The sequence below is a fragment of the Mytilus trossulus genome, chromosome 3 (genome assembly GCF_036588685.1).
Source record: "Mytilus trossulus isolate FHL-02 chromosome 3, PNRI_Mtr1.1.1.hap1, whole genome shotgun sequence".
NCBI classification, from domain to species: domain Eukaryota; kingdom Metazoa; phylum Mollusca; class Bivalvia; order Mytilida; family Mytilidae; genus Mytilus; species Mytilus trossulus.
Window position 1 is genome coordinate 67,535,577 of NC_086375.1, and position 23,815 is coordinate 67,559,391.

Consider the following 23,815-nt stretch of genomic DNA (forward strand, 5'->3'; position numbering starts at 1 on the left):
TTTTAAGAGGAAAAAAAATTGTCCCCAGGGGTGATTTCCCTCCTGTTACCGTTAGGTTTTTTTTACCAGTGAAAACGTTTACAAGACCAAGAGTTATTTTCCCATTATGTATTTTGAAGAGCATCATTTTCTGAATGCATTAGTACAGAGAAATAGACGGAAAGGCACCCCGGTTTGAAAATTCAAGCCTATCCAAGGTACGAATTTAAAGAAAAATTCTTTATGGTGTTCTATGTGCAGATTACTGTGGATTCATTTATTTTCGTGGTTATCATTATTTTGCGGATTGAAAAAGTGGATATTTGATTTCATAGTTTTGCCAATCTCTGCATACAAAGCCTATACAAAATTAATTTATTATGAATTAAATATTAAGATGAGTGGTTATCATGTACTCACAAAAATTGGTATCCAACAACTAATAATGAATTCACAGTATGTTTGAGGAAGCTGGCTTGTCATGTTTTGGATTTTTTGTCAGATTTTCGGAATCCTCTGGTTTTATACATTTGAATGCCTTGAAGAAATTTGCCCAGTGACCCCCATTTTTCTTTTTGAAATTCTTTAACATGTATAATGATAAGCCATCTATAGAAGTCTTATAAATTTTAATTACTTTTTAACAGTTTTTCAGAACTTTAACTTGTCAGTGATAAAGCTATGAAAAGTCGAGAGAGAATATTTTCCTGCCAAAATTTCAGTGGGTCATATCGAAAACAAGCACGGAAACCTATATTAATTTGCTATTTGGATTCCTTTATTAATTCCTTCTCAATATAAACTAGTGTTTTGAAAAGTTAATTACCATGAAACTGAGAAGCGAACTTCCTTAAGTCTATATTTTGTTTTCTTTTTTTTTAGGTGATGAAGTTAAAGGAGTCCAAATAATGTCAAGCTTACTCAATTCTGGTGCTGATGTTAATGCTGTAGATTCAGACAAGCGTTCCGCACTACATTTATCAGTGAATTCTAACAGTGGATCCTCAGATTCTAGTACAGATTATGAAGAAGTTCTTATTAAGAAAGGAGCTAATATCTTTCAGAAATGTAGTAGTAATAGAATGCCAATACATTATGTCTTTAAAAAGATTGAATCGTAAGTTTACATAGCCTTTAAGCGAACTGTATTAGAAAATTGACTAAATTGTAAATGAAAAGCTTTGTAGGTTGTGAGATACTGTTGATTCATTTTATTTTTGTAGGTACCAAAAACATATTCGTAGATATTTGATTTCAGGGTTTTGCATAAGTCTGCATACAAGCCTTAAATAAATTTATCATTTGAAAACATTTAATTTAGCGGTTCAACTGTACCTATGAAAACCACAAAAGTTTGTATCCAACAAATAATAATGAATCCATAGTATCAATGTAATTATATAACAAAGGAATGGTGGTAGATTTCAATAAATTGCTATAGAAATAGATTAACATGATATAAAAATAAGGAAATGTGGTATGGTATAAGGTCTACCAAATACAAATATGTAAATACCTGCTGATCAATATTATTGGCGTTAACCCTGAGCAACCTTATATTATAAAAGGCCTTCGGATAACAAAATGAAAAAAACATTAAAAAAGAGAGAAATCAATATCCTGTTTAAGCTAATAACATTGAAGAAAAATAATTTATGCAAATAGCAATTATCAAAAACTACTGGAACTTCCTGATTTGTTCACATTGTTTTAAAGTTCAGTTGCATTTCTGCTCCTATATATTATAAATGTAGAAACTGTTGTGTGCATTTAGTATTGCTATTTTTTAAGAATTGACAAAAATATGAGATTAAATATTACAATTCCAGAAAAAGTATTAGCTGATGCAATGTTCTTGAGGTTAGAATTTAAAATTTACAAAGATTATTTGACATTTTATAGACCTGAACTAAAGACCCCAATAGATCCCATTGATGTACTGAGTTTGTTAACTCGGACCATGAAGGACCAGCAGATTGATGACCCAGACTGTAACCTCCAGACTCCCCTACACCTAGCAGCATATAGAGGGGCAACCATATGTTGTCTACATTTAATTAAGGTATATATTGGTACATATCATAAATAGATGGTCAATAATTAGTTTTATATAAATTGAGTTCATGCATAAATGTGGTAACATGTAAAAGGACAGCAATAGGATGTTATATCTTATTCAAATTAATCTTAACATTTTAAAAGTAATGGAAATTAACAATATTGATTGAATGAGGTAAAAAAAAAAAATTAAAAAAGTGAAATAAAGGTTACAAAAAATTCAATAAGTAATTTAGCAAGACTTGGTTTTCAAGGTTTTAAACTATGTGAGTTTATATGTTTCATTATTTGACATCTTTTGTTACAGAGAAAAGCAGTTGTTGACAAAAAAGATATTGACGGAAATACACCATTGTCATTTGCAGTATCAAATAAGCATGACAGGTATAATAGTTTTACTGTTTGCAAAAGTATGATTTTTTTTTTCGAAGTAGTGACACTCATCCATCAACTTTACCTAAGTCTTCTCTTAAAGTACTATTATCAATTGGAACAAAACTAAATGCATACAATGTTTTTTTTTTAAATGGGAATACAGCCCAAGTACATGTTCTCTGCCTTGAGTTTAATACATGATTCATATTATGTATAAAAAAACTTCTTATTTTCAGTTGTGCAATCATCTTGATCCAGAATGGAGCTAATGTCAAAAATAATGTGGTGTTTTCTCCCAAAGACAAGCCAGAACCTGACAAAAATAAGAAACCATTATGGCGATGGAAGCCTCTGGTTCTACCAGAGGTAACACCAGAAAAGAAAACCTACTCCATATTCCAAGAGGCCATACAAAAAGAATTACAGGGTGTAGCTCACATGGTCCTTGATGCTTCAGGAAATCTGGATAGTCGTGTTATAGAGGTACATACTGAAAAACATTATACAAATGAGTTTCTTTGAATTATGTTGAGATTACTTGAAAAGTCAACATATTACCATGATGATGTTAAAGTTAAATACTGATAAGAAAGTGACATGTCGATCAGGCATCTAATGTTTAGTCTTTTTATTCTTCAGTTAAAGACTCTCAAAGTTTAATAATCTGCATATTTTTCTTACTCAATTGTCACATACAAGTTTTTTCACTGAAATGTACTGTATTTCTGGACTAAAAACGCACCCCTAAATGGGGGGGAAGATTAAGAAGAAAAAACCTGCGGCTTATTTAATGATTTTAACGGTAAATGATTTGTTTATCAGTAGAAGTCAAGATGTTTATTCTTGTCAATAAAGTAATACTTAACGATACAAGAGAAAGATATCTGTACATTTTAGAGCCAAAAATGCTTTGTAGGCTCAATTAACTTTTATTTAAAATAAAAGATGGAATCTTGTCAGTAAAATAAACAGATCTAAAAATACATAAACCCTGTAGATTATGTTTAAACCAATTTTGAATAGTTGTTTTCCTCTTTATTATAGGCAGCTCTACGTGTGAACCAGTTTAACGTAGTACTACGATTACTCAGAAAGATCAATGATCGATCTCAACTACAGATTCTCAATGACCAACAACAAAACCTTTTCCATGTGTTAGCTTTACATACAGAACCAGGAACCCCAGGGGTAGTAGATTCTCTACAATTAAAGGTTGGTACTCTTTTTTGGAAAGTAAATTTCAGAAAAATGATTTTCAGATGTGTCTTCTTACAAGTTTCATTTGAACTTTACCCCATTTATATTGATAATAATGAAATAAATTTCAAAAATGAACAGAATGAACAAATAGATAATAAAATGATTTGCAGAAATCATACCTAAATGAACTAAAGATGCTTAGAAATTACTGAACAAAATGACTTGATGGTCAGCAGCTCATTTGCATACTGTGGATTCATTTTATATTTGTGGGTACCAATTTTCGCTGATTGATGAAAACTTGCATATTTGTGGATATGTAAATTCATTGTTTTGGCAAATTCTGCATACATTCCTTTAGAAAACAGAAATTTCGAACATTTAAATTTGTGGTTCCCCTGTCCCCATGAAATCCACGAAAATTGGTATCCAACAAATATATTAATGAATCCACAGTACTCTGGTTTAATAAATAAATGTTAAGAACTGGTGAATTTATAAAACATATAAATAAACATTATATATATTTTTTTCTAGGTAGCTCAGATGCTGTATGACAAAGGTGTCCCATTAAATCAGACTGATGAGAATGGATGTACACCATTACATTATGCAGCTCTCACACATCAGCAATATGATCTAGCCAAGTTTTTTGTCGGTAAGATATTTCAAAATAGTTGGAAAAGTTGAACAAATAAAATATTCTGAGGTTGATATTGAAGAAACCCTCATTTTCGTTTGATCTATGATTAATAGACAAACAAAAAAATCATAAAGGGAGTCATGATTATCAAAAAAAATTCTTTTAAAAAACTTGCTAATTTTGTGTTTATCATGGACATGTTGCATATTTTGTCAGATTTTTTGCTTTTCCTTGAATTTTATTGATTTAAGGCAATAAGAACTTCAATTATATGGTATGATAATTCAAAATATTGTGTTTATGATAAATTTTAATTTACTGAACTTGTAGTGTAAATTCTTTTTTTTTTTTTAGAAAAAGACACAGCTTTAGATTTGAATAGAAAAGATAAATTTGACAGAACAGTTATAGCAGCATTTTTCTGGGACCATCATAAAGTCACAAAACTTTCCAATTTAGAACTCAATACGTAAGTAATGTAAAGGAAAGAAGAAAATAAATATTTGTAGAAAATCTCCAATTATTTAAAATTTGATGTCCTCTTACACTTCGAACTATGGAGAGTAACATTATCAACAGAAACAATTTTAAAGTGCAAGCATGTATGAAAAAGTACACCAACCAGCACACACATACACTAAACTTGGTTAAACAGCAACAATTTGCATACAGGCAATCAACAAACAGTAAAGATAAGTTCATATCCAGGTCAATAGTTACAACATGATAGATTGCTACCTATGATATTTGTTACATCCAGACAGGAAAAGTCTGCAAAAGATTTTGTTTTTATGAATTTATGTTCTATTATCGTTATTTTACGAAGTGTTGCTTTGATATTACTGACTGATACTTTCCTTTCTCAGTACAGTGGAGTGATATGATAAATTATTGCTAGAAACTAAGAACGCACGTGCCGTTGTCAATGTACATGTAAATTTTATTGTGGTCATAGGTAAAATAGCAATAAACAGATTATTACTGGTCATCTCAACTCAATTGTCCTACTCACTTTTGCCGTACTGGCTCAAGTGAGGAAATCAATCTCATTGAGTTGACCAACTAAAATCTTTTAATATCTATTATTTTTAAAGTACAGCTCTTTGTAAGAACCAGGCAGGGTACCATATACATGTGATTTATGAGGGTTTCAGATTTTTTCTATAAATGGCCTAGAAGAAGCAGTAACTGAATACTGCTCAAAAAATAAATATGAGTGGGAAAATATGAGTGGTTGCCATGGTAACGGACACTCTATTTTTTGGTTGTGAAGCATAGTAAAATCTTTCTAAAATCAGCTAAATCACTACAATTCGGAGCCTGATTAGGAAAAGAATCAAGCATTTTTCATTAATTTTCATATGTAACATTGATACAACTAGGTTTTAGCATCATTTTAGTTAAGATTGCATGTAAACCAAATTTGTAGATTTTTTGAAAATTTTTGCCAAAAACTGCATATTTTCAACTTTTCTGAATTTTAGATTTTTGCGATATTATCAAATTTTCTATGGTGTTTTTCAGAAAAGAGCAACTGTGTATAGCATAGTTAGCACTTTAGTTACGAAGTTTGGATACTACTTTACCAAATAAAATAGAAAAAAGCTTGGGACTTTCTTTAGTTTTATCACCATAGCAACCGATTTTTTCCTTAGAAACGGAGTTATTATTTGCAGAATATTGCAGTTTTAGAGCTTAAATGTACTAAATTGTTTCATAACTGATAACAAAATTACATTTAAGCATGACCTTACTCTTAATTACCATCGTTAATAGTTACTGACTTCAATAGTTACCATGGAAATACATATTAACCATAGCAACATCTATTTTAAAATGTATCAAATTTAGAAATTTAGGTAAAAATACATATATTACAAATATAGACGGTGTTAATATTAAAATTGGAATATGACTGCATGCTTTGCTTCACTCACGATCTTGTCTGTTCTTTTCAGAAGGTTTAACAAATGTCATATATAATGAAACATTGGGATAAGAACAAAAGGTTAGGAAAAAAATTTGTAAGGGTTCCGCGGAACCCAGTGTCTCGCCTACTTTTGCTGTAAATCACAGGCTAAACAAAAATGAGGAAAAAAATCAATAAAAATATTCCTCTTGATACTATCTTATAATTGTAAGAAGCTTCTGTCCAAGTTTGGTAAAAATCTAGAATAATTAATGAATCTAATAAATGTTTTGAAAACTTTAACTGCAGACTGTATGTAATGTTCACTGGAAGAAAATCTAAGTCCATTTAAAAGTAAAATACAGAAAAAATGGAGTTGTCTTTTTACAAAATTTACTTCTGGATACTATCTAATGATCATAAATAAGCTTTTGTCCAAGTTAAGTACAAACCCAGGATAGTTTAAGAAAGTTATTAAAATTTTAAAAACTTTTACCACAGAGTGAATGTTATGTTTCCCGCAGAAAAACTAAGTCCATTTAAAAGTAAAATACAGAAAAAATGGATTTATTTGTTTACAAAATTTACTTCTGGATACTATCTTATGATCATAAACAAGTTTCTGTCCAAGTTTGGAACAAACCAAGGATAGTTTAAGAAAGTTATTAAAATTCTAAAAACTTTAACCTCAGAGTGAATGTAATGTTTCCCCGCAGAAAAAACTAAGTCCATTTATAAGTAAAATACAGAAAAAATAGAATTTTATTTTTACAAAATTTACTTCTGGATACTATCTTATGATCATAAACAAGCTTCTGACCAAGTTTGGTAGAAATCCAGTATAGTTTAAGAAAGTTATTAAAATTTCAAAAACTTTAACCACAGAGTGAATATTTGTGGACGCCGCCGACGACGCCGCCGACGCCGACGGAAAGTAGGATCGCTTAGTCTCGCTTTTTCGACTAAAGTCGAAGGCTCGACAAAAAGGGGGGGGGGGGTAGATTTATTTAAAAAATCAAAAAAAAATCATACATGTAGATTCTTGAAAAGATGACGTTTGGTCAGAGAGCCTGATTATGAATAGAATCAATTTCATTTTCAGAAATTTCATATACGTGTATAACATCGATATAACTTGGTTTTAGCTTCAGAGCTTAGTTGGTATTGCAGTTCAACCCAGAATTTTAGATTTTGTTAAAAAATACTAAAACACATTCATTTTTTCCGGAATCATAAAGTTTTGTTAAATTATCAAATTTCCTCGTGTGTTTTTTCCGAAAATTGAAAATATGTAAATCATAGCTAGCATTGTAGTAACAAAGTTTGAATACTACATGACCAAAATAAACAATACATTGCGTGGGGCTCTCTTAAATTATATCACCATGTTAACGTATTTTCTCCTTGGAGTTATTATTTGTTATTATTTGTTGAATTCTGCAGTATTGGGAATTCAATGTTTTCAATTGTTTCCAAACCATTATAAAAAGACCTGCATTGGAGCATATATAAGCTCTAAACTAGATCAGGATCATGCACAGCTAAGGTGTACATTAACTACCTCAGATATACTGCAAAGTTCAAATGTACTCTTAACTGATCATATCCTTTGAAAGGGGTGCAATTCCATAAAATAAAAATAAAAACAGATGCGTCATGTTACGCTTGTCGATTTTGCAAAGAATAATTAAATTTTAATAACTTCTCAATGTCATATCACAAATTCATAAAAAAAAAACTAAAGGGGGGTTAAGTTAATAGATATAAACCCGTCACCAAAGTTCGTAACTGCTCAAAGCATTGTCTGAAAACTGGAATATTCCACCTTTTTAGCTCACCTGGCCCAAAGGGCCAAGTGAGCTTTTCCCATCACTTTGCCTCCTGCGTGGTCGTCCATCGTTGTTAACTTTTACAAAAATCTTCTCTGAAACTATTGAGTCAAATTAAACCAAACTTGGCCACAATCATTATTGGGGTATCTAAATTGAATAATTTGTCCGGTGATCCGGCCAACCAACCAAGATGGCCGCCGTGGCTAAAAATAGAACATAGGGGTAGAATGCAATTTTTGGCTTATAACTCAAAAACCAAAGCATTTACATCAAATCTGACTGTGGTAAAATTGTTTATCAGGTCAAGATCTATCTGCCCTGAAATGAATCGGACAACCCGTTGTTGGGTTGCTGACCCTAAATTGGTAATTTTAATGAAATTTTACTGTTTTTGGTTATTTAGGCAACATTTAGATTTCAACAGTACTAGTAGTTATAGGTGTCTACACAATATGTCAAATTCTAAATTATTATTTATTTATCTATATAAAGATTTTCTTGAGGATTAATTAATATATAGTTGGGATCCTGCTAACATATTTAAGTTAAATTGCACAGGCTAAAATATTTAAGCTAAATTGGGCCAGGCACATACGTAGAGAATGTGGCGGGGTTAAAATTAACCCTGCCACATTCTCTATGAATGTGCCTGTCCTAAGTCAGGAGCATATAATTTAGTGGTTGTCGTCTGCTTATGTGTTACATATTTGTTTTTCGTTCACTTTTTGTAAATAAATATGTTTTCTTGTTTGAAGTGATTTACATTGTCATTTCGGGACCTTTAATAGCTGACTATGCGGCATGGGCTTTGTTCAATATTGAAGGCTGTATGCTAACCTATAGTTATTGTTTCATTTTGGTCTCTTGTATGTGAAGAGTTGTTTCAATTTGGCAATTATACCACATCTTCTTTTTTATATTAACAGAAATGATCAAAAATAAATACATGAAAGTCGAAAAATATTATATGGCATGTATGACAGAAAAAAAAGGGCTCCAGAAACGTTTTCCTTGAAGGTCAAATGGTCCCTTTTAAAAAGGAGTAGGTGCGATAAGGGCCGATTTTGGCCTCAAATTTCAGGTTCATCAAACGAAAGTTTTTGGACACTTTTTAAACACTCAAGAGTCTATTTCAATTGATTCGATTAGTTTAAGTGAAAGATTTTAACTGATGTATTCATTAAAAACGCTCTGATTCAAGCTTAAATATGAAAAATCTATCAAATATGCCAAAAAACGTATTCATCCTCAACCTTTATATATGTTATGTATTATCATCAAATACAACTTACATTTCAATATTATGAATGAACACGAATACGGCCACTTTTATTTTAGACGGAAACCGTCTATAGATTAACCAAAATGCTAAAATTTTGAAGATTTCAGTAATTTAGCATAACGTTATGATGCTAGATCGCGATATTTGTGCATTGTATTTTTAAAAACAGCTCATATTTATTTAGAAAAGGCATTTTTCTTTCCAAAATATAGCTTAAGGGTTAAATTTTCACAATTTCCTAAAACTGCTATATTTTTGGGCCAAAAAGGGGTCTTACTGAACCTACTCCTTTCTTCACTTAACCAGGTCATTTAAGGTAAACTATATATACAGTTCTAAACTCAGTGGCAGATCCAGAACTTTTTGTAAGGGCTGACACTGACATAAAGGGGGGCTGCTCCAGTCACACTTCAGTGATTCCCTATATAATCAACCAAATTTTTCCCACGAAAGTGGGGGGCGGGCCCCCCAGGATCCGTCTATGAAACTGATCTGGTTCTCGGTTTTAATAATTTTTAAAGTATCATACAAAGAAAAGTCACGCAAAACGGGCATAACTCGGGAACAGTTAAATTGACATCAACTAAATTCAAACTTGATCTCTGTTTTGTGGTAATAAGCATTGTGTATATAATGTTTCATAACATTTGGTTGAGGCAAACTAAAATTAGAAAATAGAAACAAACTTCCTGACGACTTAAGTACTGACGGACATGGGTGAAACAAATCTTCACAAGAAACGAATTGAAACAGAAATAAATAACCATGTGTCACCCTACGACCTTCAACAGTAAGTAAAGCACATACCACATAGTACCATATGAAGGCTTTGTAAACAGATATCAAACTAGTTGAAAAACAAATTACTTAAAATAAAAGACCATGATTTTTTAATCAGTAACTGTTGTTATGTTATTTGGCATCTGTCAATCAGTTCATTGATTTTTTTCCGCATATCAAAGAAAAACAGGCACATGTCTTAATGGTGTCTTCCTCCTATTCACACTTTTTTTAAAAATCACGATTTCTTTAATAAATGTTTTGATTATTTATAAATTGTTTTTATAACAATCAAGTTTAATTTAAAATTCACCTAAACGAAGTTTGATACACTGTTCATTTACAAACTGGGTTTACTGAGACTACACATCATCTAAAGGGATGGCAAAGCAAGTCGACGAAACATTCCAGCACCCGCGACCAAACATTTTAAACAAATAAAACTACTGAAACATGAGGAATCTAGGCCTCAACCATTATTCACTATATGCAGCATTAATACTCCACCATGAAGTAACAACAGTAGAGTTTGGCGATGCAGCCACCCACCTTATTCACGTTGAATAGAACTACTCAAGCTAGCGAACAATAAGCCAGCGATAGATTAAAAAACTTTAATAGACTAATATACGGTGAACTTCTGATGTGTGTGCTACAATATTAGTATTGTTTGTTTCATATTATAATGCTTGTGTGACTTTACTTTTGAATTTGTGTTATAAAAGAAATATAAGATAATTTGCTACATTTCTTTATTTCGATTGTTTATGCTATATGGTCACGTTTCTATCTCTTTCACTTAAGCATAATTTCCATTCTCAATTTTCTTCCATTTCTTTCATTTTTATTTGAATTAAAAATACAAATACAAAATTCAAACATATACAAAATGACCTATTTCCTATCCAAAAAAACATTGGCCAATTAAAAGTTGTTTAAGGATAATCCTTTGTTTGCATATGTTTTCCTCCTATTCCCACATGAAATTTTAAATTTTCTTACCAGATTGATTTATAAAAAAGCGGGAATAGGAGGCATGAACCGTCTAAATAATGTTGAATATCTTATTTATTTATGATTCTTTTTTTCTATAAAATTCGATTTTTTTGCATTAAATATCTATCTTTACCATAATATGTAAAAATAAAATATATAGCAGCACTCCTTCTAGTCTTTAGTGGCATTATATAGGTCTTTAGTGCACTAATGAGTCCTTAGCAGTGTTTAGACGTACCATTTACTTTTACGATTCTAGACCAAAATAAAATTTGAATTTTGAGATATTAAGAAAAATCCAGGAATACAAATTTTTAAGGAAACCATGCACCAAATTCAGCAGTCCTACATTATTAACTGTCTCTCCATCTAAAATGTCTATGCCATACTTAGTTATAACAATAACCAAATGACCCTTTCGTGAAATCAAGACATATGAGTTGAAAATATAGAGAAATATGATTGCTTGTTGAAAGAAGTCCATTTACAGGGCTGCAAAACAGATATTATAAAGTACAAAATAGTTTGTATCAAATCTGAACTTTTTTGTTCCCATGGTAACCAAAAGCAGATCAATTGTAAATTAACTATTTAACTGTTGAGTATAAAATTCAAACTCCATTATTTATATGTATATTATACCTAGAAAACCATGTATTTGATGCTGATTCTGAATTAATTCAGCAATTTCAGACCGGTTGCTAGGGCTTTTTTTGGTTGCTATTGTCTTTCAGCCACTTAAATTAAAGCTTATATATTTTTTTATCATTTTCAAACAAATCATAAGTTTTATTGTCTGTTAAATTACATTAATATAATAAAAATAGCAAACATTTTGATAATGAACCAGTATTGTGTTTTGACATTTTTATGAATTTTACCAATTTTTGTTGCCATGGTAACAAAACATTTCAAAAAAACCCATATGTTTTTTTCCTGTTTTTTTTTATTCAATGTATCAACTTTAAGATGCAGTCATAGTTTATAATGAACTTGTCTGCTCAATGTCAATTTTTCTTAATTTAATATATGATATTTAAGCTATTTTCAGAAAATGTCAAAATACAGATTTTTGCACCTTTTTAAATACCATTTTAGCCCTATATCCAAAAAAAATTTCACAACTTCAACATCAAAATATAAACTTCAAATAATGCCTAATAATATGTTAAAATTTTTTTCTTCTTGAAATTGTCATTATCATAAAATTGCTGCAACCAAAAAGTAGACATTTTCCAATTTTCATGTCTGATTTCATCAGAAATTCCTCAAAAAAATGGCTGCATGTTTCCATAGCAACCGTTCAACAAAATTAAAAAAAAAAGCTTGCAAACTTTATTTCAATCTTAGCTGCCTATTATATAAAAGAATAAAGCAGTTCTGAGACATGACATGAATCACCCCCTGCCTGGATCTTACAAATAGCTGTACTTAAAACATAAGATAATTGATTTCTGATTTATTGAATGAAAATGTAAAAATTTGTCAATAGAAAAATAAGAAGATATGGTATGATTGCCAATGATACAACTCTCCACAAGTATGAATTGAAAAGAGTTAACATTTATTTTTAATAATGGTTTCAATGAATTTCTAAAATAATATATTACTGATAGAGCTGTGTTCTGATGTTTCTTGTGTCATTTAACCAGTTCATTATGTACATGCATTAAAAGTTTTGTATTCTCAATTTTATGTCAAATTTTGACTGAATACTTTTTATTTACAGAAAATGGTTACAGTTATTTTTATCAAAGGGTTGTTCATTGGACATTTTGTTTGATCTCCCACTTCCAGAAGTGCCTGTATTTGATATGTTATCGAACACTCTCAGTAATTACTTTACAACAGCATGTGAATACAGGATTTCTCCTTTGATTTTTGCAATAAACTTTTGTGAAGTTGGAATTCTCAGATTTCTTCTGGAAAATGGAGCCAGTTCAAATTTTGCAGACAATCGTGGATTAACCCCACTCATGCATGCTGTAAAAAAGGTAAGGCAAAAAGAAAATTGCATGCCAGACATGATTTTTGTTTGTCACTTTTACATCAGAACTACACAAGATATATTGTCTTATTCATTTACCTTCTCTGCTGGGTTGTGGAATTGTGCTCACCTCGGCACAGAATAGCAATAATGTGTCTGGATAGGGTGACATGTCTTTTTGCATACTATTACCTCTTGAACTACAACATTATAGTAAATTCCAGTCCTAATTAAAGCAGAGTTTAAATTCATATCACATTATCATATTCTCATTATCATATTCTCACCCCGATTATGCACTTTATTTGTCTCTTGACTTTAAACAGCTATCCTTTATCATCATCTTATTCATTTAACATATTTTTTTAAGAATACCACTTCCCCTGTTTTGAAAAATTTTGCACATCACCCACCAGCATTTGTGTGATGTGCTTTTTTTTCACATTTCTCTATCCTTTGATTTGATAATGTTGAGATGACATCATTATTTCCACTCTCAATTTTATTAGTAATAATTAGACATTGAATAGAAGTCTCACTTTAAAGACATAAATATCAAAAAAATTAAAATAAACATGTTTGATATATTCTATTGATAAATGATTAAAACTTTATTTTTTAAGAATGATCTTGTTATGGTGAAAATATTGCTGAATTCTTCATACAAAAGTGAGACAAAATCAGAGAAAACCAAACTTTCCAGACAATTGTCGAGGAATGTATTTGCCATAACACCTATTGACGAGGAGGAGGAAGAAGATGATGAAGATGAAAATGAGGAGGAGAATGATGATCAGGATGAACAAGATGAAGAAGACATGGGTAGGCATTCAGATCGTGTCATATAAATTTAATTCTATAAATATATGATACTTTTATTTAATTATTTTTAATTGTCCAGTTCCTCGCACTGTTATTAATCCCCTACCAACAAAGACGAAGAGAAATTTATGTGTGCATTTCATCCCTCTCTCTGTCTGTCCATCCCATAGTCTGGCAATACATATCTACTTTTTTTTCTTAATGCATTAAAATTGGTTGGTATATTTTTTTTACCATGACAAATTACAGATCAAGTTCATATTTTGTTCTGGTCTGATGATTTTGTGCAGAGTTATAGTCCTTGGAAATTCCACGAAATTTAATCAGTTTTCCGTAATTTGCTTGAAGATATTGATTTGATATTCATTATTTTGTCTAACCATGACAAGTAACAGATCAGATTTGACTTTTTAAAGACATTTAAAATTATCTATTATCAGATGATGAAGACAATGAAGAGAAAAGAGCAGACGACGATGATGATCATGACACAGATAATGTAGATGAAGATGAGGAGGAGGAAGAGGATGAGAACAATGAAGACGATGATGAAATATCTCCTGAGAGTTTCCCATCACTCACTAGTCAACCATCAAAATCATCGACGCAGGAAGAAAAGAAATCAGATGAAGGTTCACATTATACTTTTTAAGAACTTTATTTCAGCCACTCAAAGTTTCACAATGCCTTCACTAGATATAAGAAGATGTGGTATGAGTTCCAATGAGACAACTCTCCATCCAAGTCACAATTTGTGAAAGTAAACCATTATAGGTTAAAGTTCTGTCTTCAACACAGCTCACACAAATAACTAACATCTTCAAGAACAGATTGGTTTGGAAAGCATATAATGTGTTCTCATTAAGATAATAGTGTCATGTGGTTTCTGTTAAAAATCGTTTTGAATATATAGCAATGATTAAAAGCAAAAAACAAGTTTTTGAGTCTTAGAGCTTTTATATTTATGCAAACTGTGGATTCATTATTATTTGTTAGATACCAATTTTCATGGGTAACTGTTGAACCACCAAATTTAATGTTCAACTAATGATAAATTTTCTAAAGGCTTGTATGAAGACTTTGACAAAACAATGCAATTAAATGCCACAATTAAGCAAGTTTTCCATTATGTATGAAAAGTGGTACCCACGAAAATAAATGAATCCACAGTACATTGTACCCAGTGAGGGAGTTTAAATATGCTAGTATTTAATAGAAATTGGTTACTTCAGAATATTGTTCATCACAATATAAATGGAATCCTATAAATAATTTAACCAGAGGAATTTGTGTTTTCAGAATTTGAAACAGTTGAAAAAACCAGTAGTGTTAAATTGAATGCAATGGATTCTCAGGGATGGACAGCAGTGCATCATTTGGTGTGTCCACTAGACTATGGAACCTTCGATAATGAAGAAATTTTATATGTCCTTGCCAAAGTTGGGGCTGATATCCAAACAAAAGACAATGCAGGATTATCTCCCTTAGACCATGCTTTAATCCGTGGAGCTACACAGCTAGCCAGACGTTTACAGATGTTATCTGGTGTGGAGGATAGCAAACTGGTATTGTCATTTTACACTATTATTACATGATCGTGTATTTATTATTTGTTTTATTTAAGCTGCTTTTCTGAAATTAGTTAGGTCAACTAAAAAAAAATGATTAATAAAAAAATACCTTCACAAAATTGAGTAGGAATAATGTAGGGTTACTTTGCTAGATCTCCATATTATGATAAACTTTGTTTGTGATATGCATTCTACATTGTAGGAAAAGCCAGTATTTCCATCTATAGAGGTGAAGGACAGTCTGCCTGTGCCATTGTCAGTAGATTATAAAATTGACTCAGAAGAATATCTTAAGACCATACAAGACAAGGAAATGGATGTGGAGGAAGAAACCAAATGTGAAGTTGACAGATACTGTGAATACAGAAAAGTGGGGTACGTCAAATATTTTAATGTACTGGGGATTCATTTATTTTTGTGGGTATCCATTTTCATGGATTAAAAAAAACTTGCATTTTCATGGAGATTTGAATTCCTGGTTTTGCCAATCTCTGCATACAAAACTAATAAAAAAAAGTTGTAATACTTGAAGGAAACCACAGAATTTGGTATCCAACAAATAATAATGAATCCACAGTAACTGAAAAATATAGATTAAGGCATGTTAAGAAATAAATGATAAGTTAAGAGTTGAGATGACAAAATCCTGGGTCCCTAATTCTGTAAATGTGGTTATTTTTTAGTTTTTATACCCCCGCTTTAAAAAAGGGGGGATATACTGTTTTACCTCTGTCTGTCCTTCCGTCAGTCAGTCCGTCCGTCCCATGAACATTTTTCATCACATTTTTCTCAGGAACTACAATACAAGGATTTCTGAAATTTGGTTTCAGGGTTTATCTAAGTCAGCTATACCGTGTGATGTGTTTTCAGATTGATCACTTGACAACTTCCTATTTACCAAACACTTGTATGATTTTACACATGATAGCCAAGTTGAAAATTTTCGTCACATTTTTCTCAGGAACTACAATACCAGGCTTTCTGAAATTTGGTTTCAGGATTTATATAAGTCAGCTATACCGTGTGATGCGTTTTCAGATTGATCACTTGACAACTTCCTGTTTACCGGACACTTGTATGATTTTACACATGAAAGCCAAGTTGAAAATTTTCGGCACATTTTTCTCAGGAACTACAATACAAGGATTTCTGAAATTTGGTTTCAGGATTTATATAAGTCAGCTATACCGTGTGATGCGTTTTTAGATTCATCACTCGACAACTTCCTGTTTACCAAACACTTGCATATTTTTACACTATTGATATTATCCACTTGGGGCGGGGGTTTCATCAGTGAGCAGTAGCTTGCAGTTTCACTTGTTCTTTTTGCAATTTAAATCCATAGGTATCCTTGGTGTTTTAATTTGTGCATCAAAGATAAGTGTCTGTAAAGTGGATTTATAGTACAAGGTATTAAAATTTCAGCACATTTTACTTATTGCTAAATGATTAATAGCAAAGATAGCACCTGCAAGAAAACATTATCATTTTTCATTATTAATTAATTATGCATTCAACTTGACATTTATTAAATCAATCTTCTAATAAATTCATTTTTAATTATTTATTTATATAAGTTTGAATTTTTCATTATTAATTAATCATTTTGAAATTTAGCTTAATCTTACTTTTCATTAATTTGTTTGAAATCCGTGATAAAAGAATTATGTTTTATTATTTGAAAGTGACTTATAGACCCAATGGGTCGGGTGTATTTTATTGTGTATGTAATATATTTGTACTTTATTGAAATGTGATTACACAGGTCACTATAATAAACATTTACTTACTTACTTACTTTTACTGTTCACAGTAGTTTGTGATGGTTGATGTTTATTTTGTTCCTGTTAATCTTTCTCCTTATTATGCATTTTTTAACTATGAAAATTTGAAACAAAAGACAAATGGTTAGTCAAAAAATGTTTTAGTTTTATTTTTTTTTTCAGAGAGGTTGTGATGGATGATTCTCAAAAGATACCATATGATGTTACCTTGTCTAAAGTAGATGTTTCTTCTGGTTCTTGGGGAATGTACAACTTCTATAAAATGCAGGTAGGTTAAATTTAATACAGAAAAAAATTATATAATAGTTATTACAATAAATTTATTTTATGTTTTATTCATAACAAAGGCTTCTGTAAAATAAAAGTAAGAGTACTATGAAATCATCTTGCTTAGAACTACAAAACTTATGAATAATTTTTTGGGCCCTTTATAGCTAGCTGTTAGGTGTTAGTCAAGGCTCCATGTTGAAGACCATACTTTAACCAAAATGGTTTACTTTTACAATTTGTGACTTGGTTGAAGAGTTGCTTCATTGGCACTCATACCACATCTTCTTATACCTATATTACTAAGTTTAATTTATATTCAGGTTGTGCATCAGAAGGCTCAGGATTTATATATATTATTTACACGGTGGGGAAGGATTGGTGATAGTGGACAATTTCAACATACACCATTCCAGAAGAAGTCAGAAGCCATTACAGAATTTGGAAAAATATTTAGATCAAAAACTGGAAATTACTGGTCAAATGTCAAGTTGTAAGTAAACTCTTTTTCTATTAGAAAATAAAACCAACTGTATACTTTCTCAATTATATAATTGTGTCTGTAATCAATGTCATTGCTGAAATTTTGTTTCTCTTTTCTGTAACTGTGATGATAACAGCTTTTAAAATTGTGGAATGACTTGGTGTATACTTGTTTTCTCTTTAACTAAAGCTAGCTGAGATTTGTTTGCAGGTACTTTACATCGTTGCCATCCAGTAAATTTCACTGGAGAAAAAATTCATGATCGAGTTAAGAGTAAGGTCTATTTTTCAATCAGTGGGGATGAAACATAACAATGCTTGTTATGTAAGGTGACCTATAGTTGTTAATTTCTGTGTCATTTTCTTGTGGACAGTTGTCTCATTGGCAATCGGGGGAAAAAAATTATTTAAAAAATATTTATTATGTTGATTTGTTGTAAAAAAATGTATTTTAAAAATGTCCATCTAAAATAAATCACAATATGCAACTACCCTTAATCCATTTAAAACACAAGGCCAGGATTTTTTAATTTGTTGGTTTACGCCGCCGACAGGATTCTGCTGATATCCAGAGTAAAAATAAATTTTCATGATTTTTTATTCCTGCCGAACGTTACAAATGCATTATCCCTGAAAAATGATTAAAATGTTCTTTTCTTATGAAATGAAATGCATTAATCACTAACAAAATTGATAACACTTTCTGTCAGTTTACGTTTCTAAAAATAGACAAATAAATTATAACTGACCTTTAAATGTCCTTTACACAAATAAATTTTGGGGAATGAAAACCTCTTATATCAGTTTTCGTGCTTGAAGATTTGCAAATTTTCTCGAGTTCATTAAGAGCTATTCGAATATGTTTTTCTTGTTTATGAAATGATGATTTAATTATGATTTAATTTTGTCCTTGTCCCTGCACCCAATGGATATTAATAAATTAAAAAGAAAAAATCTAAATTTGCAAATTTATTACTTGTGCTTTATGGTAACAGTGCGTGTTTTACAGTTGTATATCGTTATGACCTGGTTGTCATATTTGACTAGCAATAAATGGTCTGTTTCTTAGCAACTTAATGTTTCATGAAAGGAGCCCTTGTCAACTATCAAACTAGAATTCTATGACAGGGGTAGTTGCCTTTACATCAATTATAATTTGATTACAGATGTCAAAGTTGATAGATGGTAGCTTTTAATTCACTTAATGTTCTGTAATGACGGTAGCTTCATTAAATTTCTTTAGGTTCGAAAAGCAACCAAAGAAATATAGACTGGTGGAATCAGACAGATCATATGCCCAACCAACTAAAATAGATTTTAAGCTGCAGACAAACATTCCTTCCAAATTACCAAAATTTGTGCAGGATTTAGTGAAAGAAATGGTAAGTTTAGAAAGGTTTTACTGTCCATTGTCTATTGATATTGGGTAAATCCATTGAGCTGTAATGGAAATGAAATATTATGATTACAATAATTACTTTACATGTATGTTACAGAAGAATTTGTACTTTTGATTTGTAGAAACAATCACAAGGCATTCCAATGTCAAATGTTATTTCTCAATAAAAATCTGTATTTATGACAACATGTGCTTCTCAAGACAACTTCACAACAATGAATAGAAAAACAAAAGAAATATTTCCTACAACTTTTGATTTCACAGTTGAAACAGAAATATTTAATCATTATGATTGAAAGCTTCTGCACTTTCACACCCAATTAGAATTACAATAAGGAGCTTTGAATACCTAATTTGTCTAATTTTGATGACCTGAAAGTTACAGAAAGAGAATATAGTAAAGGTACTCAATTAAGATGTGCATATGTAAGTTTGGTTGTATACCAATGAAGATGTAAGTTTTATTGTATATACCACACATCAAGATCAATATTGGTGTTTATCCCACTGTTACTTTAAGAGGATGATTCCTATGGATTTTAAGTGTCAAAGATCAGGGGTTGAGAGTGTAACCTTATCAAGAAATCACGGCTGTCCAAACATTTACAGTATAACACAGAGGGCAGATACAAAGCACATATGTGTGTTACTACGAGATAATATTTAGTTTTCTCACAAAAATGATATTTGTAGTTCTGTTAGAATCTCTGCATTAAGAGATTTTGAATGACAGAATATCCCTTTATGTTTACAGAGCAGTATTAAGATGATGGAAGCAGCTATTAACAAAGAAGGATTTAATTATAACTTGATGCCTTTTGGGAGGCTGAAAAAAGAAACATTAATTGAAGCTAGAAAAGTATTAGCTGAAATAGGGTAAGCTGTTTATAATTTTGTGGAAGAAAATTTACGGGTGCAGGTCCTTTCGTAACTAGTCAATTCGTAACTTACTAGGTTGTTTCATACCTGAGACGTTTCCTAACCTTTTATCAATATATAATAATAATATGAGTTGTAGGTTACTTAAAAAATAATAAAAAGACCTATTGATGTACATATATATCTATATTTATTTATTAAATAATTGATTGCGCATAATTTTAAACTTTACAAGTACAGATTGGCACACATGCGAATAGAACCAAAGAATTTAAATTGTCCATCATCATTTAGATGTACCCTGTACATACAAAAAAACAGTCAAAGCCAAGGCCGATATTGATTGGTCCATGGAGTTGTTCTAACTGCAGTATTGCAGACCAACCCTTACCAACTGAGCAACAACCTAGACCACTAAGTCTTGTAGAATACAGTGATTCCAAATCAGATCATGATTTTGTCTCACATAGATCGGCCACACCAGTAGCCCATTTCAATGACTCGGACACAGGTCCGATGTTTAGCTCGCCAGATATAACAGTTGGCAGACCAAATATTTTCAGTGACAGTGACACCAACACAGGTTGGGTATTAAGCTCGCCAGATATACTAATTGGCAGACCAAACCTTTTCAGTGAAAATATTTACAGCTTTGTTTCCGATTTTCGCCATTTGCATTTGTCAAAATATTAATGTTTTATTTTCCTTCTATTTTTCTTCTACTGCATGATTTTCCTAAAAACAAATGCTGGGGTTTCTAGCGCAAATGAGACCTTGAATATCCTTGATTTATACGAGTAAAAATTAGAGAGGACCTGAATGAAAGCCTAATGCTTTAGGAGTCCTGATGAAAAATCCATTGTCATCGGGGCATATGTTGCGAATAGCAGTGGCAGATGGCATTCGTCATAAGATTAAATGGGAATTTAATTTTTACGAATTTTAGAAAAATCCTGTTCAATTCATATAAAATATTTCAAAATGCGAGTTTAAATTATTGCGTTTACAACTCTTTTGCATATTTCGCAATGATAATAATCTCTAAATAATTTCTGAATTTACAGTAATTATTTTTCACTGAATTTTTTTTTTCAACATAAACAAAAGTGTATTAACCATTTTTTATAAATAAATGTTGTCCAACACAGATAAGTCCCTTAAATTCTGATCTTTTTACTCCAATATCTATTATTATCAAACTAAATCACTGCAGTATGAGAATGTTTAAAAATATGTTTAATCTATCCTATTATTAAGAAACATTGAACTATAAGGTTAAGGTTCAAGATAAATTGTTGGATCTTTCTGTGATTGCAGTGGGCATGTAAAGAAATTAGAGAAGATAAATAATGACTACTCTATGACACATACAGAGAAGAATGTTCAAATGCAGGAACTAGGAGAAAAGGTAATGTATTGACAAAGTTTGCAGTCATTGACATTTATGTTACTTTCTCTAATTCTGCGTCAATTTATCCCTTTCTGCACCCATTATAAAAATAAAAAAACAATGAAGTACTGAAATCAACGAGTGGTTCTTTTGCTTTCAGCCCTTCATTGGTTAAAAGCTGATTATGACGTCAAATATTCTTACTTTCCTCTGAATTTCCTATTGTGACGGCACGAAAAAAGGCGACCATGTCTGATGACGTCACATAGAAAGAACACATCTTTTTGCAGATCATTTGAAAAGAAGGAATAAGTTTGCCTGCATAATGTAGGAAAATCATTAGAGAAACAGATTTCACCACCAAATCTTGTGTAATACAATTTTTATCCACTATTGACAGTTAAATTTAAGATATTCAAAACACCAGGACAAGCCTCTCGTTTTAAATTTGAAAATTAAACTGTCTCGAGTGGATAAATATCGTATTGCACCTGATACAGTGGTAGAATCTATATGTAACACCTATCTTTTATGAGACTTTTATATTTATGTAATCTTTTCCAAGGATGAATAGCAATGCCATTATAATTGGCTGTGTATATAAATTTATCCTAAGTGTAAGGCAATGGTCAATTGACCATGATCTCATTTTCATGATCGACTAACTGTAATCTCATCTTTATTGAATAAAGCAAAAATATTCTGTTTGGAGTAATTTGGAACAATGCTCTTTATTTGCTTTTTACTGGAAATAATATGAAGTACAAAGTTATTTTATATGTGGTGAAAACTTGATCGCATGGATTTTCAAGATATGATTTTGTAATCATAAGTTGTGCAGCAAGATATTTCAATGTATATAATCTTAGCATAAGAAGGTGATAATGATCAATGCTTGATGAAAATATGTAGCAAGATAATATTGAGTAGGTCTAGTTCATATGTATGCTTTGGGAGAGGTTTTACAGTATACATATATAGTGTGAACAAACCAGAAACAAGTGTATTTGTTTATCGGATAACTTATTCATTGGTTGTTGTTTTTTGTTGCTGTATATCAAAGTTGTTTTACTGTCATTGACATGAATACAATTTAGGCTAATAGTTTTCTCTTCTCAAGTGTTTGGTCAATTCTTGGCTTTTTTCGCTTACTATACAGAATGGGTTGTGCTGTGATTTGAAGGTCATATGTTAGTTGATGGTCATATGATAACATTTAGTTATGTAGTTGGTTTCTTTTTTATTAAGATGATTAAATGATGCCAATTTCTATGGTTTGGATTTTTGAAGTCAATTTCCTTGTGATTTTTTTAGGGTGTTAATAAACAATAACAATTTTACTCTGATTATTAAATATTTATTATTTATAATTATATGACAAACATTCTAATATATTATACACAATCAGTCATGATGAGCACTAAGACAAGCACAGTTTAGTAACAATAAGAGTTTTGAATATATATTTTGACTTCACTAATGTTTTGACTTCACAAATGTCACAATGCATCACTAAAGTTTATCTACGATAACTACCACATATCAGTTTGCTAATACAGTTTCTGACGTCTACAGAAGAACTCTGTATCAAAGGAGGAAGCAGAAGTTGTGTTGCTCCCTTGGATTTCTGTGTGTCATATGCAGGATTCTTCTTGCGGAAATTACGACGAATTCTGTTGGCACGATTGAAATTTCTGTAACTTCCCAATGCAGGCAATGGACTGTCATTGGTTCCTGAGCTACAAATGGATTGCTGTTCTTCATTTTGATGACTAGATGTTGTTTGTACCTGCTTAATAGGTGTTGATGTGGCAAGTGGTTGTACCTTGAAGCTGGTTATTGGCTTTACCTCCTTGTTGGATGATGTCACATGATCAACTTGCTCCTTCTTAACTGTAGAGAGCATGAAGTCTGATGAATTTGTGAAGGTAGACTGTGTAACATGTGTGAGAGAAGACTGTGTAGTAGTAGACTGTGTCTGAAGACTGGACTGGTCAGTAATGTTACTTGGTTGGGCAGGTATGCCATGACCTAAGTGAAGTATGAAGAAGTGACCACTTGGTACTGTCCTAGTTTGGTGACTGACATTTAGCCCTTCAGGCAATGAGTTCAAATAATCTTGTAGAATAGGTTGTACTGACTGGTAGTAAGACATGGTGTGTAGTATATGTTTAATGAG

At 31.2% G+C, this 23,815-nt stretch overlaps 1 protein-coding gene across 2 annotated transcripts in view; it reads left to right on the top strand.

Moving 5' to 3' along the window:
* LOC134712197 (poly [ADP-ribose] polymerase tankyrase-like) overlaps positions 1 to 23,815 on the top strand; it is a 62,583-nt gene that overhangs the window by 24,789 nt on the left and 13,979 nt on the right. For both annotated transcript variants that reach the window (XM_063573511.1, XM_063573512.1), the window contains exons 29-45: positions 862 to 1,096; positions 1,882 to 2,041; positions 2,345 to 2,421; positions 2,649 to 2,895; positions 3,457 to 3,624; positions 4,150 to 4,270; positions 4,610 to 4,724; positions 12,784 to 13,048; positions 13,665 to 13,863; positions 14,304 to 14,495; positions 15,163 to 15,428; positions 15,637 to 15,809; positions 17,381 to 17,486; positions 17,809 to 17,978; positions 19,212 to 19,350; positions 20,122 to 20,243; positions 21,564 to 21,654. In XM_063573511.1, the coding sequence (XP_063429581.1) occupies positions 862 to 1,096; positions 1,882 to 2,041; positions 2,345 to 2,421; positions 2,649 to 2,895; positions 3,457 to 3,624; positions 4,150 to 4,270; positions 4,610 to 4,724; positions 12,784 to 13,048; positions 13,665 to 13,863; positions 14,304 to 14,495; positions 15,163 to 15,428; positions 15,637 to 15,809; positions 17,381 to 17,486; positions 17,809 to 17,978; positions 19,212 to 19,350; positions 20,122 to 20,243; positions 21,564 to 21,654 (2,846 nt within the window). The remainder of the gene's footprint in view (positions 1 to 861; positions 1,097 to 1,881; positions 2,042 to 2,344; positions 2,422 to 2,648; positions 2,896 to 3,456; positions 3,625 to 4,149; positions 4,271 to 4,609; positions 4,725 to 12,783; positions 13,049 to 13,664; positions 13,864 to 14,303; positions 14,496 to 15,162; positions 15,429 to 15,636; positions 15,810 to 17,380; positions 17,487 to 17,808; positions 17,979 to 19,211; positions 19,351 to 20,121; positions 20,244 to 21,563; positions 21,655 to 23,815) is intronic.